The 16771-nt window shown below is 43.5% G+C and overlaps 1 protein-coding gene across 1 annotated transcript in view; it reads right to left on the bottom strand.

The window, feature by feature from the left end:
* LONRF2 (LON peptidase N-terminal domain and ring finger 2) overlaps positions 1 to 1737 on the bottom strand; it is a 43681-nt gene extending 41944 nt beyond the window's left edge. The window contains exon 1 of the mRNA XM_063126267.1: positions 717 to 1737. Coding sequence (XP_062982337.1) covers positions 717 to 1509 — 793 coding nt within the window. The 5' untranslated portion in view covers positions 1510 to 1737. The remainder of the gene's footprint in view (positions 1 to 716) is intronic.
* Between the last annotated feature and the right edge of the window lie 15034 nt (positions 1738 to 16771).

Genomic DNA, 16771 nt, shown 5'->3' with positions numbered 1-16771 from the left:
CCACACATTCATTCACATGTGAGATTCCCACATGTCCACATTGGGAGGGATAATGCCCCAACCCCACAAAATAAATTTGTGCTTCATTTCAGAAGGCACTACATTTCCTCCCACTTTCCTACATAGTACAATACTACTCGACAATTAAGAAGATACACCCACGTGGAGATACACCCATGTTTTCCAAGGAGACTTCTGAATGAAGAACTCCTTTTCTCTTCTATGTAAAAATAAAATAAAATAAGGTAGCATTTCAGACCACTTCACCCCACAAAATTATGTCTGAAAATCATCATCAAAAACAAGCGGTGGGCGTGCAAAAATTGATGTTAGCAAGTGTTAAAAACATTTTGAAAATGCCTGGACCTTGTGTTGTAGGGGTAGAAAAACCCAGGCATTACACAACATTACACAAGAGCTTCTCCATCAAGTAGTTACTAATCCACTTCCTAGATAAAAAATGGGGATGCAAAAATGCAACTTGTCTTGTTACTCCTTTGTGAACCAAGCAAGCCCGCAGGCATGTCACAGTGCCGGTGAGTTTTAGGTTACAATCGTCTCTACCTGTTTACCCGGAAGACCCACTGGATTCAGGAAGACTGACTTCTAAGTAGACATGGATAGGACTGTGCTGTTAATGTCATTTTGATTCTTTCTGCTACTGGTCTATGACTTACAAAAGGAAAGCCCCAGGAAGCTTGGGGGCGAGCACTCACCGACTTCGAGGGCCTGGCTGTACTTCTCCAGGGCGGCCGCCAGCTCTTGCCTTTCCCACAGGGTGTCCCCTTCGACGCACAGCCGGCGCGCTCTGCTCTCGGTCGGGAACCATTTCTCCAGTAGGCTGCCCAGAACCACGTTGACGCGGAGACAGGCGGGGGCTTGTGCCGCCGGGCTTGGGGCAGGAACGGGGGTAGAGGCAGGACGCCGGGCGGCGCAGGGGGCACACTCGCCGCCGCCGCCGCTCTGGGCGCAGCGCTTGCAGTGGGTGTGCCCGCAGTGCAGAGTCACCGGTTCGTAGAGCAGGCACAGGCACAAAGGGCAGCGCAGCGGCTCTGGAGGACGGCAGCAGGTGGGGTCCCCTAGCGGGTCAGCTCCCTCCAGAGAGTCCCCGGCTGCGGCGCCACCCCCAGTTCCGCCAGGCCCCTGCCAGGGAGGCAGCCGCAGCTCTTTGTCGCGGATGACCAGGGCGAAGCTCTCGGCCAGCTCGCGCAGCTCCTCGGGCCGCAGTCGGGCCAACCTGGCGGCGGCGCTGTACGAATCCAAAGCCTCGGCCATGCGTCCCGCGCGAGCCAACGCGTCCCCTTGGCGAAGGCAAAGGCCCCGCTCGGGCTGCGGCAACTCGGCCAGCTGCGAGCTCAGGATCTCGGCCGCCAGCGCGAACTGCCCGCCTCGGAAAGCCTCCTCGGCCACTTGCAGCATCTCCGGGCAGGGACCCCCGCCGCCGCCTGACGAGGCCTGGGGGTGGGCGCGCTGCTGCGCCTGTTGCCCGGTGGCGGGGCCCAGCTCCATTTTCGCTGGGAGACGGGCTTGGGTGGGTGTGGTGACGGTGGGCGCTGCTGCTGCTGCCGCTAATGCTCCATTGTCGAGCTCCGTCTCTCCGTGGGCAGGCGGAGGAAGAGGAACGGGGGAGTCGCCCCAGCAGCCTTACAACGGCGCCATCCTTGGATGGTTGTCGCCAGGGCTCGGACCCCGTTCTGAGAGGGGCTTGCGCGAGGCAGGAGGGCGGACAGCTCTGTCTCGGGCGTCCCCGAAGAAAACGGCGTCGGGGTCAGGGGGAGGAGAACGGGGCGGCGCTCCTCGGTCGCTCCCCTCCTGGAGCGAACGAACAGGCGGCTGAGACTATTCTGGGCTCCGGCGCTTATGCAACGCCAAGCGGTTGTATAACTCATTCTCCCCGGCTGAGGGCAGCACCGCCCTACTGAGCCCGCCCAGTCCCCGGCCTGGTGAGTCGAGCGCACATGCCCTCAAGCCAGCCGCTCCGCCCGCGGCGCACGTGTGTGGCCGGAGAGAGGTCTGTCAGCGGTTTAGACGCGTCCTCGCAGATAGGCGGCCAATGCGAGTGGGGGCATGGAAGCAAAGAGGCAAGCGGCGTCGCGCTGGTTCCTTCTCCCCACCCACCCCCAAGCCCGTCTCCATTCTGGCTACGCTTACTTCATCCAAAATGATTCAGCCTTCCGCAGAGTTGGGTGGGTTTTATTTATTTATTAAAAGATAAATAGGGCGAACTGTGTTTACATAACGCTCATTTATATAAGAATGGTATCGGTTCCAAATACGTAGCCTTTTCGTAGGTAAAATTCCACGGAGCTTGTGTGTGCGTTTGGGTTTCTGACTGTTTTTTTTAAACCAGAACTTTATTTACAAGTGGAAGCCTGTATAATTTAATATAAGTTTGGGGGGATATGCCACTCCCAAATGCATTCCGCCTTCTCTCTGGCTGTAACTTCCAAGTAGAACAGAACATAATTTCATCAACAACAGTTACAGCACAATCCTAATCAGAAGTAGGACCCATTGAATTCAGTGGGGCTTACTTAAAGGTAAGTGGGTACAATTTTGCACCATAATCTATTTTTCTTACTACCAGCTTTATAAATTAAGGCAGGATTAGTTCACTTACAATAACACACCTTAGACAATTTTTCTTTTTATCGATGTTATAAACAAAAGCCATTCATCCATCTTTTCTTATAACCTGCACTAAATGCCATGAATTTTAAACCAATTTTTCAAAATTAGAACGTGCTGTGTAATTTTTTAAAATTTTTATTGTAACCAAAAAGTAATCAGTCCCCTAACAAATGATATCTATATCTAAACAGTTGTTATATAAGATTTTAAAAATTACTACAATTTTAGGGGGGAAACCAATACAAGAAGGAGAAAAAAGAAAAGGAAAGAAAGAAAAAAGAAAAGATAAGATAATAATATAAAAATAACCTAATAAACAAATATACTAATTAATAACTGTGCTGTATGATCTTCATTTGTTGTTATAATGTCCAAATGTTCAAAGCTGAAGTGGGCATATATTGTTGTAAGTCCGGTTGTGACGTGTGTTGAATAAATCTCCACTATATCGCATGAAAGGATAGCTATTCTGTTTTCCCTGGATCAGAAGCAAATCGTGAGTTATTTTTTCTGATAAAACATAGGGTGAGTTTGGATGACACGCTAATCAACGGTTGTTTCCCGTTCTGTTCCTATTACCCCACCGGGGGGAATAACACACACACAATGCATTATTTTGGGACATGTCGCGCAGCTGAAAGTCCCAGCGTCCTTCTGGGCTGCTGGTGCTCCTCCCTCAGTCCTCCCAGCCGTATCCCATCAGCCATTGCGAGTTCTGCCAACTGTACAGGAGCACCCTGCTCCTGCTGGAGAACTCTATGGCCGTTGGAATAGTGCACTCGATGGAGGGAGGGGGCCCTCCACACGACATTTTAATCGATTGATTAATGGATAAGCAATGGAGCAACACGTTTTTCTGCTTTGTTTAATTCAAGAAAATAAGGTACTGACAGTTGTGTGCCCGTTGTGTCCCATCCCCCCCCCCAATAATCAACTCAGCAGACATTTGCCTCATCCCCCTTTCCCCTCGTTGATTATTGTGTCGTCCAAACCAGGCCATAAGCTTGGCAGCCCTCATTTGAAGTCAACTGCAGTGATAGTTGAATCTTACTTCAACACTGGTGATGGGACCAGTGATGTACATTGATGGTGCTATATAAATAATAATAATAATAATAATAATAATAATAATAATAATGATGGGACAGTGTCTTCCACCACACCCGAAGTCAGCAAGATATCTTAAGGGGTGCAGGGCAGGCTGAAGAGCATCCATAATGCTCTTCAACACCTTGCTGCTCCAGTTGACTTTGCCCAGTGGTAGGGCAGGCCCTGACTCTGCTTCTCTCTCCTGCAGGAGTTTAGGGAAGTGACTATTCATGGTAGCAGCCACTATACTGCTAAAGTAAGAAATAGGCCTCAGGTGAAGCACTAGCACCAAAGCAGACACCTTCTTTAGCTTCCATTTGCTAAGGAGTACTACCAGAAAAAAAGGGGGGGTGAGGGAGAGACTGCAAACAAAGGTGCAGTGGAGCTGAGGGTTGGCAACCAGAGGCTAGGAGCTGTATGTGACACACCCACATTTCAGTTGGCTCCTTTCTGTGAAATTGGACAAAGGATTAATTTTGTTGTGTAAGCACTAATGGATTTTGTTTGTTTTACACACACAGTAGTTTGTTGTAGCATTTGGGCATGAGTGTTATTAAATATAGTTGACAGTTTGAGCTCCTGTGTAATTTTTCAGCAATTCTGTGAACTCAACATTCAAACAATGCAGGAATTGTTCTTTAAGAGTCTTGTTGGTACCTTAATGAGGCATCTAAATGAGATTGGATGACCCTCTACTATGAAGGAAATTTAGGGTGTAATTCTATGCATGTTTAAACACAAAGACCTCTTACAACACTCAGCATTTGGGAATGCTAGAAACTGTTGGACTTGTTTTCTGTCTAACATGCATAGGGTTGCATCTTTATAGTGTAATACTAATTTGTGTATTTGAAGTAAGCCCCACTGAGTTTAGTTTACTCAAGCCCCAGGCAAGCATATTTAGGATTTCAGTGTTGCAGCATATTCTTGCACATGGTTATTCAGAAATAAGTGTCATTGGTACAAAAATGACTCCTTGGCCATTTCTACACCTGCCTTTTTTCCAGGGATCGTCCCAGGATCATCCCTGTGCATGCAAATGACATACAGGGGATCCTGGGAGCAGGCAGGGATGATCCCTCCATTTTCCTGGGATAATCCTTAGGTGTAGAAAGGGTCCTTGTGTTAGGTTAACAGAAAACAATTCAAATATTTATAAAATTGACTTTGTTCATTATTTTAATCAAAAGTTTATTTCTACAAACATGTAATTAAACAGACTACAGAAAACTCCAGAATGGTTCAGATTTGGTGCTCACATCCTCATAGGTGTGCATAGGATTGTGCTGTTAGACTTCTTTCCTGTCCTTTGCCATGATTAAGTAACAGTCGCGTCCCCCCAACCTTTTGCCCTCCACATGTTTTTGGATTGCAACTCCCATCCCTGACAATTGGCCATGCTTGCTGGGGCTGATGGAAATTGTAGTCCAAAACATCTGGAAGGTACCAGATTGGGGATGCTTGGTTTACAGTATAACCATATGTGCAGAGTGCTGGACTTGCCTTTTCTGAATGGCAGTCCTTTTTTTTTCTTAAACCATTGGTTGCTTCTCCCACTCTTCCCACGTATGGAGTGCTGGTATCAATGACAACAAGCTGAGCAAGCAGTTTTGTGTGTCATTATAAATATGTGGTTATTGAGTGGTGACTTGCAAAATTACAGCCTATGGCTCTGGCAAACAAGGCCTGATCTCTTCAACATAAACCATAGGCAGCCCCATGGGCAGACAAAAAAGAAAGCCACCGCAGACAGAACTGTTCACAACACACCAGGTGCGCTTTTTGAGGTCGGTTAATCATAGGAATAACAATTTGCCAATGAGTCCTTTATGGCTAATTAGGGAGCTGAACCTTTATCTTCCACATCTAAACCCACCCTTTGTCTCTACTGCTTTACTTACATGGGATGTGGTAATGGACTGAAACCCACCCACCCACCCTGCTGCAATCGATTTCCAGAGCTGGTTCTCCCACTGCCTTGCAAAAGTGGGCCTTTGATTCATCATGTTGAGGAAGTGATAAGATGAGTGCTGGTCACATTTCCTACTGTGCCACAGGACGTAAAATTCCATACTGTAATCGTGCAAGTGCCTGTAAGCACTGCCTGACTCATTAAAGCTGCAATTCTACACACCCTTACTGTGGAAAAAACCCAACTGAATCCAGCTGGACATTTCCAGAACTGAATACAATGGGACACCTTCCAAGTAAATATGCAGGTGATTGCACTGCATGTGAGTAAACCTTTGAAATAAATATTTATCAGTTTAGCTATAGTAAATTCCTCTTGAATCCAATTTACACACGCACATTCCTCACCATTGACTATACTGGCATAGGGCTGGTACTAGTTGCAGTCCGACAACATCCAGAGGGCTACACATCCCTGAGGTAAATACATGTCTGAATGTTTGCGATTGTTGCATTGGCAATCTGGGGCAAAAAATCACTGGGCTTTTATCTCCTATAAGCATCTGCACATAGGATACATGATTCTGCTATAATATGACTGAAATCATGGTGCTGTAGAAATAACTGGCTTTAATTGGGCTAAGACTTCAGGGATCCTGTTAAAAAAGCTCTTTGTCTCCTCCCCACCACCCCATTTTTTTAAAGCATGGAGGTGAAAGCAGACTAGTATCTTAGATGGAATCTTAGATGAAATGTGATATAACAGCATCCTCAGGTGTTTTTTTAAAAAATGTTGTTTTCAGTCAAAGCATGCTTAGTTTTTATAGTTAATGGTCATTCATACACATTTGTAGTGTCAGTGTGAAGATGGCACATGTGACTTTTTAAAAATATTTACCCTGATAGAAGCCTACCTACTGATGTTTGATCAAAACACACCAGTGAGTTTAAGCTAGAGGGCAAATAATGTCCTGTATCTGAGTACAACAGTCAATAGCCTTATATACACCACCAATTTAAGGCATTCGTTATAACACTGCTGTTATTCTGCCAGTATTATTTGTTTGTTTTGTACTCCTGTTGATATAGAACACCAACTACTACATTTATTAGCAGTAGTTAAAACTACTATGTTGCATAGCAAAGCATATTTATGATATGCAAATAGCAAAACATATTTGCAGTTGCTCTTATGTTGCATAGTAATAAGGTATGCTACCAAATCATGTAATGCATTTTCTCTTGTAAGTAAGCACTCCATTAATATATGTGACTACAAAATTGACCAGTAGATGTTGATGATGACTTTATTTCAATAAGAGTTATTTGCTGGGGACATCTAGTGGTGGATCAAAATAGTAGTTCATACACCTCAGAAAAATAGCTTGTCTATTTGGAATGTAAATCTTTGGAAATATTGTAGTCAACGTAGCTGATTATAAAACGAGAGTAACATTGTAATATTTTCTACTCAGCAGCATGCATTTGGATAATAGTTCTAAATGCATTTCAGGAGACTGAAACAGAGTTTATTCCTTGATCATGTATCATTCCCATCTCCATTTTCAAATTTATGAAATGGCCAATGCCAGCAAAAAGGACTCCTCTCAACGTATTTTGGGCTACCCTGTTTTATGGAGTGGTTATGTCAGGCTGCAAGAGCTATTACAGAACCTGAGTCAAGACTCATTAGTCACCATGAGCAGTTGCAAAGAACTGTTCTACTTGTTAAGATAGCTTCCTGGCTGTTTTCAGTTGTTCTCTTGTATATTTCTGGTTGGCTAGTGGGAGGCAAGACTGCATTCATGCATAAAAGAACTATGGTTTAGTGCAGGAGTCTTCAACCTTTTGGGGCGTTGTCAGCACATTTGGAATTTTGAGAGACTGTTGTGGATGCTCTTACAAAATAGCTGCCATGTGGGCTTGGCATTCATAAAATGACTTGAATGATGAGCATGACTGTTCACAAAAACTCATTTCACAGAAGACAAACTGGCAGGACTAAAAGCAAAGTAACTGCTAAGCCAAGGTAGAGTCTGAATTCTAAAACACAAAATCACTCTGTTGAAGCCAAATAAATATGGTGCTGGAGGCAGCCCTTTAAAAAGCAGGAAGGGTAGGATGCTTGAGGGTTACCAAGAGATGTCTGTGGAACATGTCGGAGACCCCAGATTTAGTGTCCCCTCTTCTCCAACATAGCCTGAAGGGTTTTCTTACATTTACAATAAACTGCAGTTGAATGTTACATCTGAACCCTAAACTGTGGCTAGTTTTAATTTTTTGTTTGTTGAAACAATTCAGCTTCATAAACCATGGTTTGTCCATGGTAGGGCATCACACTAAACTGTGGTTAATTAAAAATTGAAATGAAAGTTATGGGTTTCCTCATGGCCACACCAGAGGAGAAAAGGGGGGGATCTTAAGGCTTCTACATATATAATGTAGAACCTGAATAGGGCCAATGTGTGAAGAAGAAGTGCTCCAGCCCTGTCCTTCTCTGCCATGCTTGTTGTCCACAGCCTCCACTATGGAAGCTCTTTACATGAGCCAAAATGCTAGGTAAGATGGTAGATTTGGCTACAACAGCAGCTCAGCTGCCAGGAGCCTTGGGACATATAGTTCCTACAAAGAGGATCAGGCAACTTGGCAAAAACTAAGTTTCCCAAGCCCCGAGAGGTCAGTGTCATAGCAGCATCCCAGCATATGTTAGAGAAGGAGACCACCCTGCTGCTTTTGCAACTGCTAGCACCATGCCAGGTAAGTGAGATGGGGATAGTTGGGTTTAGAGGTTGAGGTGTTCAGTCCTTGTTGGGCTCCTAAGGAAGTCTGTAATGGGCATGGAAAAATCAAGCTATTTTCCCGTTTTGGGGCAAAATTCAAATCAAACTCAAGAAAGGGGGAAATTCTCCCATCGCTAGTTTACAGCATTAATCCCTCCACCCAAATAATACACCACATGAAATATCACAAAGAACCCCAACAAACAATGACTACTAACAATACAATAAGAAAACATATAAGATTAGAAGAGCAGTCTATTAAATGCTTGCAAAAAAACCAACCCACCTTCATTTGCCTTATGGAAGTTCAAATGGATCTGCTATCAGTGGCTTTTTATAAGGAGGGTGCTCCATAGTACGGCCAGAGCAACCACTAAAAATGCATATATCTGTTGCCCCTGTTGGTGTTACTTGAGGAAGGGAAGGCCTTGAAGCAAGCTCTAATCTTCCCCCCTCCCACCCAGAAGATACAGGATTTGTAAAGGGAGAGGAAATTCCTAAGACCCAAGAGGACTGTTTTATGGAAATGGAAAACTATATTTCATATGAACGGAGATTTGTTTTGTTTCTGTTTTTCACTGGAGAATAGTTTCTCTTGCTTCAAAGAGAATAGAAACAGCTGGTAATAGAATGAAAACTGTTTACCAGAGAATCTGTCATCTTCACCCTCAGGTGGTTATACCTGTGGTCAAACAACAACAACCAAGCTGTGTTTTGCCCATCCTGCTCTGAGAACAAAGAGCGTCACTATAAATTACACCCTAGTCAACTTCTCTGAACCAGGTGGTGTGGTGCAACATCTCTGAAGCTCCAACTAACAATTATCATGCATTTATGTTATATATCTTAAGGCTAACCTGGCTGTAGTATTACATTGTGGTTTTTGTTTGTTTGTTTTAAATGTAGTGCCTGCCCACAAGACGAACAGGTCTTACATACCTGAAGAGGTACATAAGACAAGCAAGGAAGTCAGGAAGACAGTAACAAAAACAGAATGTGTTACACTGTTCCTGCCTTGCCCAGAATGGGAAGTACATACATCTCATTCTAGCAAATGAGGTTAGGAGGTTGCTGGCTCTGTAGACGGTCTTTGACCCACAGCATACTTAAATGCCAAAAAGCATGCATCTAGGTGAACAAACAGGAATGTTACAGTATTTACAATTTTCCTTGTGTTGTGAACTTAATCTTGCCCATTTTCGCAGCATTTAGACAAGATTACTCCCATTTTACAGATGAAAACTGAAGCCCTGAAATGGTGGCTTATCTAAAGCCCCACCGTGTGTCAGTGGCAGATGAGCCAGCTCACAAGCCCTCTGATTACAGCAGTAGAAAGAGGTGGTTAAAGTTATAATTCCTTGCACAGTAAGAAGTATATGAAAAACAGTTGCAAAATGCATTTTAATTTTTGTGTCCATAACCAAATCATACTCTTTGAATTATTACCATCCATTAGTTTTGTACACATGATCTCTAACCTATATTGAGAGCCTCTGTCCTTAAGGATGCACTGGAAAACCCAGTGGGGCAGGGGAATGAATCCTTCCATTATCATGATTATGAATACAGATATATGATGGAGGCATCTTAAGAAGCAAATAATGCATGTTGAGTGATCTTGAGTATTTGCTTTTATATCCATTGCCCGTACTTACATTGTAAATAAATGAATTATGGAAACTTGAGCATAAAAGACACAAGTCCGTGTGAACAGAACTTTAGTGTCTTGAAGCAGCAAAATCCATGTCTGCTGCTTTGGTACCATATAGGTTTTTTGAACAGCCTGTTGTGCATGACATTGTGTAGCCACCTGCATTTCTTTTTGTTGCACATGGCAATCCTTTTAGCAGAAGGAGATTGTTCAGTGGTAGAGCACAGGCTTTGGACACATTTAAGTTTAATGTTCAATCTCGGTTATTGCTATTTGAAGAAAACCCCAAGATATTAGGAAGGAAGGACAGAAAGCTCAGCCTGAGCCCTTAGCACTCTTAGGCAGCTGCTGGTCTCGCAGAAGGGCACACCATGCTGCTGGCCAGCACATACCCTGGCAGTAATGGTGGGCCTATGTAATTTTAGGCCCTGGCTGTAATGGTCTTATCAGGGGGCTTGACTGCCATGTGTATTACTTCCATTGTGAAGCACCCAACTTACATTTCTCTTCTTCCCCTGCTAGCATCATTCCATGCTTTACAACTGCTTCCACGCACACCTGTTTACCAGCACTGAGAGAAAAAAATATCTGTGCATTGCAGCTTCATAGTTTAAGCTCACCTAAACCATAGCACCATCTTGATTACAGGAACTTGCTTCAGAGAAAAGAAAAACATTTTTTGGGGAGGGGAATAAGCACCATTTTGTTGTAGAAAAGGATATGTTTTTGAATAAAAGTAATAAAATGAGCATCTGCAGCCATGCGCATGCCCAACCGGTCAACCTGTGAATATAAAGTGTGTTTAAAAGAAAAAAAAGATGCTGTAGTGACCAGCCCAGGTAGTGATGGGGGCAGCAGCAAACAAGCCCAGCATCACCTGCTGCTGTCTGGGTGGTTATCTAAGGAGCCTCTGGTGTGCAGCGCCCATGACCCCAGTCTCAAGGTCCAGCCCTAACCACACCGTTTCATAGTAGGGTTTATTACTGTTGCCATCCCTACTGCAGCTGATGTGGTTCAGCTGAGGAGACATCAGGGACTGATAAATGTCACAGGGTCAGTGCTGATAGATGTACCATCAGGACCAGTATGAGCAGGGTCCTTCAAAACCAGTAACTTGCACTGCTGACACTTGTTGTGTGCCCACCCACCTGGTCTTATCTGGACCAGGTTGTTTGAATTTGTAAAAACAATCACTCTCAAATATTCAACACATTTTACTTGAATCACTTTTTCTAATTTTCCCTTCCATCACCTGAACTGTTTCTGTTGCCTGTTTGCTTTTACCCTCTTGAATCGTGACTCACGAAGAAGCTGAGAAGAAACAGTCCTGTTTAGTATGACCCTGACATTTAAGATTTCTTTTCACTTCCTTCAAACCCAAAAATGTGATCTCTCACTCACACACACTGCTCTCCAACATAGGAGGCTGCAATTTGGATTTGACTCACAGGGTGGAACATAAGCAGCAATTTCACTTGTCCAAGAAATCCATCAGACGCAGCAGCTAATTCTGGTGAATCACCCAACATATATAACACTGAGCAATTATCTGATGATGTGTCCAAGCTGGCATTGTGCTACAGGCAAGAGACAAATTGAGATTTCACACCCTTGCTGATTTGTAAGTATTCTGCTACTGCTGTTAACCTTCTTACATCAGACTATATAAGGAATAAAATGATGCTGACAGATTAAAGTGTTTTTTTTTAGGCTGGTTAAAACATAAGTTAGTCATTATTTCTTAATCCTTTGTAAACACCAGGAGTAGTACATCTTGTACTGCCCAATTGCTACTGCTTTGGAGATAGAAAGCAACACTTATGGGGTATACATTTCATGTACTGAAATAAAGAGCAGGGTTTAAAGGAATGAGAGATGCCAAACAGTGTTTGAAGAGACAGAGAAAGGGAAAAGATAATAATTATTGCTATAGAATCCTGTGATTCTTATAAAGATTGATAAATGTATCCATACTTAAATCCACTATATATCACTGACAAGATTTAGGGCTACGTCATTTTATTTCATAAATATAAATACTGCCTTTCAATATATATTTCCAAGCCATTCCACAACCCAATCCCACGCCAAATAAATACAGCAACAAATTAAGCAGAGCAAAATCATATTAAAAAACCAATAGATTAAACAGTATAAAATGGAAGTGCTAATTAAAATTACTGTTTAGAAATCTCATCAGATTTTGGCCACTGGAGGGTGCTACTGTGGTTGTCCATGTTGGAGGGAATGAATGTCATATATTTGGAACTAGCAATTTTGAACATTCTGCAAAAACAAAGTTGCTAACCTGGAAAAAGAAACATCGCTCATCAGGGTTGTGACTCATATCAGTGGGCAGGATTGTAGTGAGCTATATTTTTTGATCAGATAGACTAAATAAATGAGTTGGCACTATTGTACACAAGCAACAATGTGTACCAAAATTACAGTGTGCTTGAAAAAGGCAGAGTGCGCCTTGAGATAAGAATACGCTAAAAGATATTCCTTACAGCAATGGTGCATATTCACTGTAAAATCCCGTATTTTAATTTTTCTTTTTTAAAAAATAGGCCTATAATAATGGAGAAAGGATAAGGCAATGGCTAGGAACACTGCATTACATGCAAGCTAATTTGCATTAAGATTTGTACCTCATTTTAAAACTACACATTTTCATGCAAAAAGAAAAAATCTATAACCAAAGTACTAAAAAAAGAACAGTAGCTTAGCTCCCAGTTGGTGACATACTTTTAGGTCCAATTCACACACGCAAGGGGCTTGGCACTCAAAGTGGTTTGAAATCTCATCTTCATAAGTTCACAAAATGTAACAATTCGCATGTGTGTGTGTGTGTGTGTAGGGGGGGGGAGTGTCTAGGTTTTTCTAGCACAATCCTATTCATATGTACTTAAAAGTAAGTTCCACCGAGTTCAATAGGCTTACCTGGGTAAGTGGATATAGGACTGCAACCTTAGTCATTTGTAGTGTATCCAGGGCCAGAAAGTAAGCAAAAATATGACTCTGCTCCAGTTTACAAAAACTTCCCTGCCTGAATTCATTGGAGATTTTTACTTCCTACAACCAACGGGTGACTACTTGTAGTTTGTAATAAAGACTTGTAATGGCATGATGCTCATATAAACAGTTTGCATTTGGAGTGGACACAACCTGACTGCACTTTTGTGTGACTTAGTTTGTTTCTTCGGCAAGAATATCATGCTTGAAAATGCTGAATAATGGGTTGGCTCAAGACTCAGGCCACAGCTAGACCTAAGGTTTATCCTGGGATCATCCAGGGTTCGCCCCTGCCTGAGCACTGGATCCCCTGTGTGTCACCTAGATGAACAGGTTTGACCCCTGGATGATCCAGGCATTAAACCTTAGGTCTAGCTATGGCCTTAGTCATACTTATAGTAGACTCATTTAAATCAATGAGACAAACACAAATTTCAATTCCATTGATTTTAATGGGTCTATTCCAAGTATTGCTACATTTAGATCCAATCCATTTTCTCCAGGTTTGGGTGAGTGTTGCAGATCATCATCAGAATTGCTCCATCCTGTGGCAGTAGTTTAGTCCAGGCAACATTCCTCTGTGCTTTGCTCAATAAAGAGAATGTAGGATTACTGAGCACCAGGGCATCATTTCTGTTAGCAAAGAACTAGAGAAAACACGTGGTGTTTTCCTAAGCAGTTCAAACTGTTACCAGGATGGATTCATAGCTATATGTCTGACTTTTGCCACAGGGAGACAGTGCCTTGAGCAGTTACAACAGATTATTATCAGGTGAGACAGGAAACGGCCCTGAAAAGACTGCATGTTTAAAAGATTAAATCCGGTTAACGTGGAGTCGAGCAGGTTGAAAACATTAAGGAGAAGGCATTTCAAGAATGTAGTTATTCTTGTTTCATCAGTTTTTCAAGTACTTTCGTTCTGTTGTGGAAGCTTGCATAATACACAAAAACATTAATTGCACTAACACACTTGGACAGATATAATTGTCTTCTATTGATCTGCTAGCATCAGTTATTTAAATTTTTTTGAAATGTATTGTTACATTTATATCTCACCATTTTTCCTCTTGCTAGAAATCCAAAGCTGCCACCTCTTTATTTTATCCTCACAACAACCCTGTGAGGTAGGTTAGGCTGAGAGTCAGTGGCTGGTCCAAAGTTACCCAGGAAGCTTCATGGCTGAGTGGGGACTAGAACCCGGAACTCTCAAGTTCCAATCCAACACTCTATCCACTATGCCACACTAGTTCTCATTAAGTTACATAAAGGTGTTAAATCAATTATCCTAAAAGGTACAGTTATCATAATAGGTTCAGACCCATTGGATTCAATAAGAGAGGTAAGCAGATAGATTGCAACTTGTATATAAGGTTATTATTATTATATTTATTTGTATCCAGCCTTTTGCCCAATGCTGGGCCTCAACGCAGCCTTACAAAGTTTAAAACATACATTGGGAAAAAACAAAAAACCATAAACGTTTAAAATACACAACAAAATTATAAGACATTAACATAGATGGAGGGCCAAATTATTCTCCAAAGGCCTGCTGGAACAAAAAAAGTTTTAGCCTGCTTCCGAAAGCCCATCAAGGAGGGAGCCAGCCTAGCTTTCCCGAGAAGAGAGTTCCAGAGCACCGGAGCAGCCACCGAGAAGGCCCTCTCCCATGTTCCTACCAAGCGTGCTTGTGGGACTGAAAGAAGGGCTTCTCCAGAAGATCTCAAAACACGGGCAGGCCCATAAGGGAGAATATGTTCTTTCAAATAACCTGGACCTGAGCCATATAGGGCTTTATAGGTCATAACCAGCACTATGAATTGTGCCCGGAAACAGACTGGAAGCCAGTGAAGCTGTTTTAACAGAGGATTAAGTTACATAAACTTAAACATCTGGCTGCAGCTCTTTGAACCAGCTGGAGTTTCCAAACACTCTTCAAAGGCAGCCCCACGTAGAGCATGTTACAGTAATCCAATCGGGATGTAACTAAGGCATGTGTCTGACATCTCTAGGAACGGGCGCAGCTGGCGCACTAGCTTTAACTGTGCAAACGCACTCCTGGCCACCGCTGAAACCTGGGCATCCAGGCTCAGGGCTGAATCCAGAAGTATACCCAAGCTGCAGACCTGTGTCTTCAGGGGGAGTGTAACTCCATCCAACACAAGCTGAATCCCTATTCCCTGATCTGCCTTTCGACTGACCAGGAGCACCTCTGTCTTATCTGGATTAAGCTTCAATTTGTTCACCCTCATCCAATCCATTACTGCCAACAAACACCGGTTTAGCACAGAAACCACTTCCTTGGAATTGGGTGGAAACGAGTAGTAGAGTTGGGTTTCATCAGCGTACTGGTGGAACCGCACCCCACAACACCGGATAACCTCTCCCAACGTTTTCATGTATATGTTAAATAGCATGGGGGACAAAACAGAGCCCCGAGGGACTCCACAGGCCAACAGCTAAGGAATTGAACAGGAGTCCCCCAGTAACACCTTCTGGGTCCGTCCATCCAGGAAGGAATGGAGCCACTATAAAACAGTGCCTCCAAGACCCATCCCAGCAAGGCGGCCCACAAAGATACCATGGTCGATGGTATCGAACACCACTGAGAGGTCCAGCAGAACCAGCAGGGACACACTCCCCTGTCCAGTTCCCAGTCCCAAAAGTTGTTGCAGATGGGGGTGAGGTGTTTCTTTGCTGGGAGCCTGAGTTTGCTAGGAGGCAGTTGGAGGTTCCGCAGACTAGGCAAACAACAGCAGCTGCTGATTGGCCCCTTGCTTAGCAGCGCCTCCACTCCTGGCCGGATCAGATGGAAAGTATTCCAGGTAACAGGAGCCTGCCCCTTAAGCTCCCAGTCCACCCAAAGTTGTTGCAGCTGTTTCTTTGAGATATTCTTTGCTTATACACATTTCTGGTGCAGACTCCTTTGTGAACATGATGGGCTAGAAAGATCAAACGATTAGGCCTTCCTAGAGATGGAACCAATAAGAGTGCTTGCCAGTATGCAATGCTGCAAGGGGTTAATTATGCTTTTATTCCAATTTTGCTCAAGATGATTTCCCCAGGAATAATCCAGTAGGTGTTAGGGCTCTGTCTGCCCTTAAATGTGAGAGGATTGTGTTCCTTCCCTCAGCATACCCACACAATCTGGCATTTCTTCCTCCCATCGTTCTCTACACTTGTCCCAAGTGGTGCCAAGCTGCCTCTTTGAAGGGCAGAAAGAGGGAGGTTGTGCACAGGTTACCACGACACTCCATGCTTAATATATTTTGCATCTCCAGGGAAAAAAGCAGTGACTAACTGCATCTCTAGCTATCACCCACCTGTAGAAAGCAGATCCACTTTTGTTTCCCACCTGGTATTAAGTCAGCATCGTTGTGTGAGTTTTTAAAACTGTGTAAGTGGCAGATGATTAAAGAATAACAATAGCAAGGTATCTAAGTGGTCACGCACTATTTAATGAGGCACACAAAACTTATTTTTGGCTTTGAAAGCCTCTTGCAGGAGACTTTTGAAGGCTGCAAATTGATGTTTAAACATGATTCCTTAGCCCAGTATTCGCACCTAATCAATTTGCACCTTGCTGCCTCAGAGACAAGTGAACCAATATGGAACTGCATGCAGTTCCATCATAACTTGGTTATATAAACACCATGAAAGTTAGTGCCTTGAACGTGCTTATTTCCTCTACCCTTTC

The sequence above is a fragment of the Elgaria multicarinata genome, chromosome 5, assembly GCF_023053635.1.
Source record: "Elgaria multicarinata webbii isolate HBS135686 ecotype San Diego chromosome 5, rElgMul1.1.pri, whole genome shotgun sequence".
NCBI lineage: Eukaryota > Metazoa > Chordata > Lepidosauria > Squamata > Anguidae > Elgaria > Elgaria multicarinata.
The sequence above is the reverse complement of the archived record's forward strand: the minus strand, read 5'-3'. Positions and strand labels throughout refer to the sequence as shown.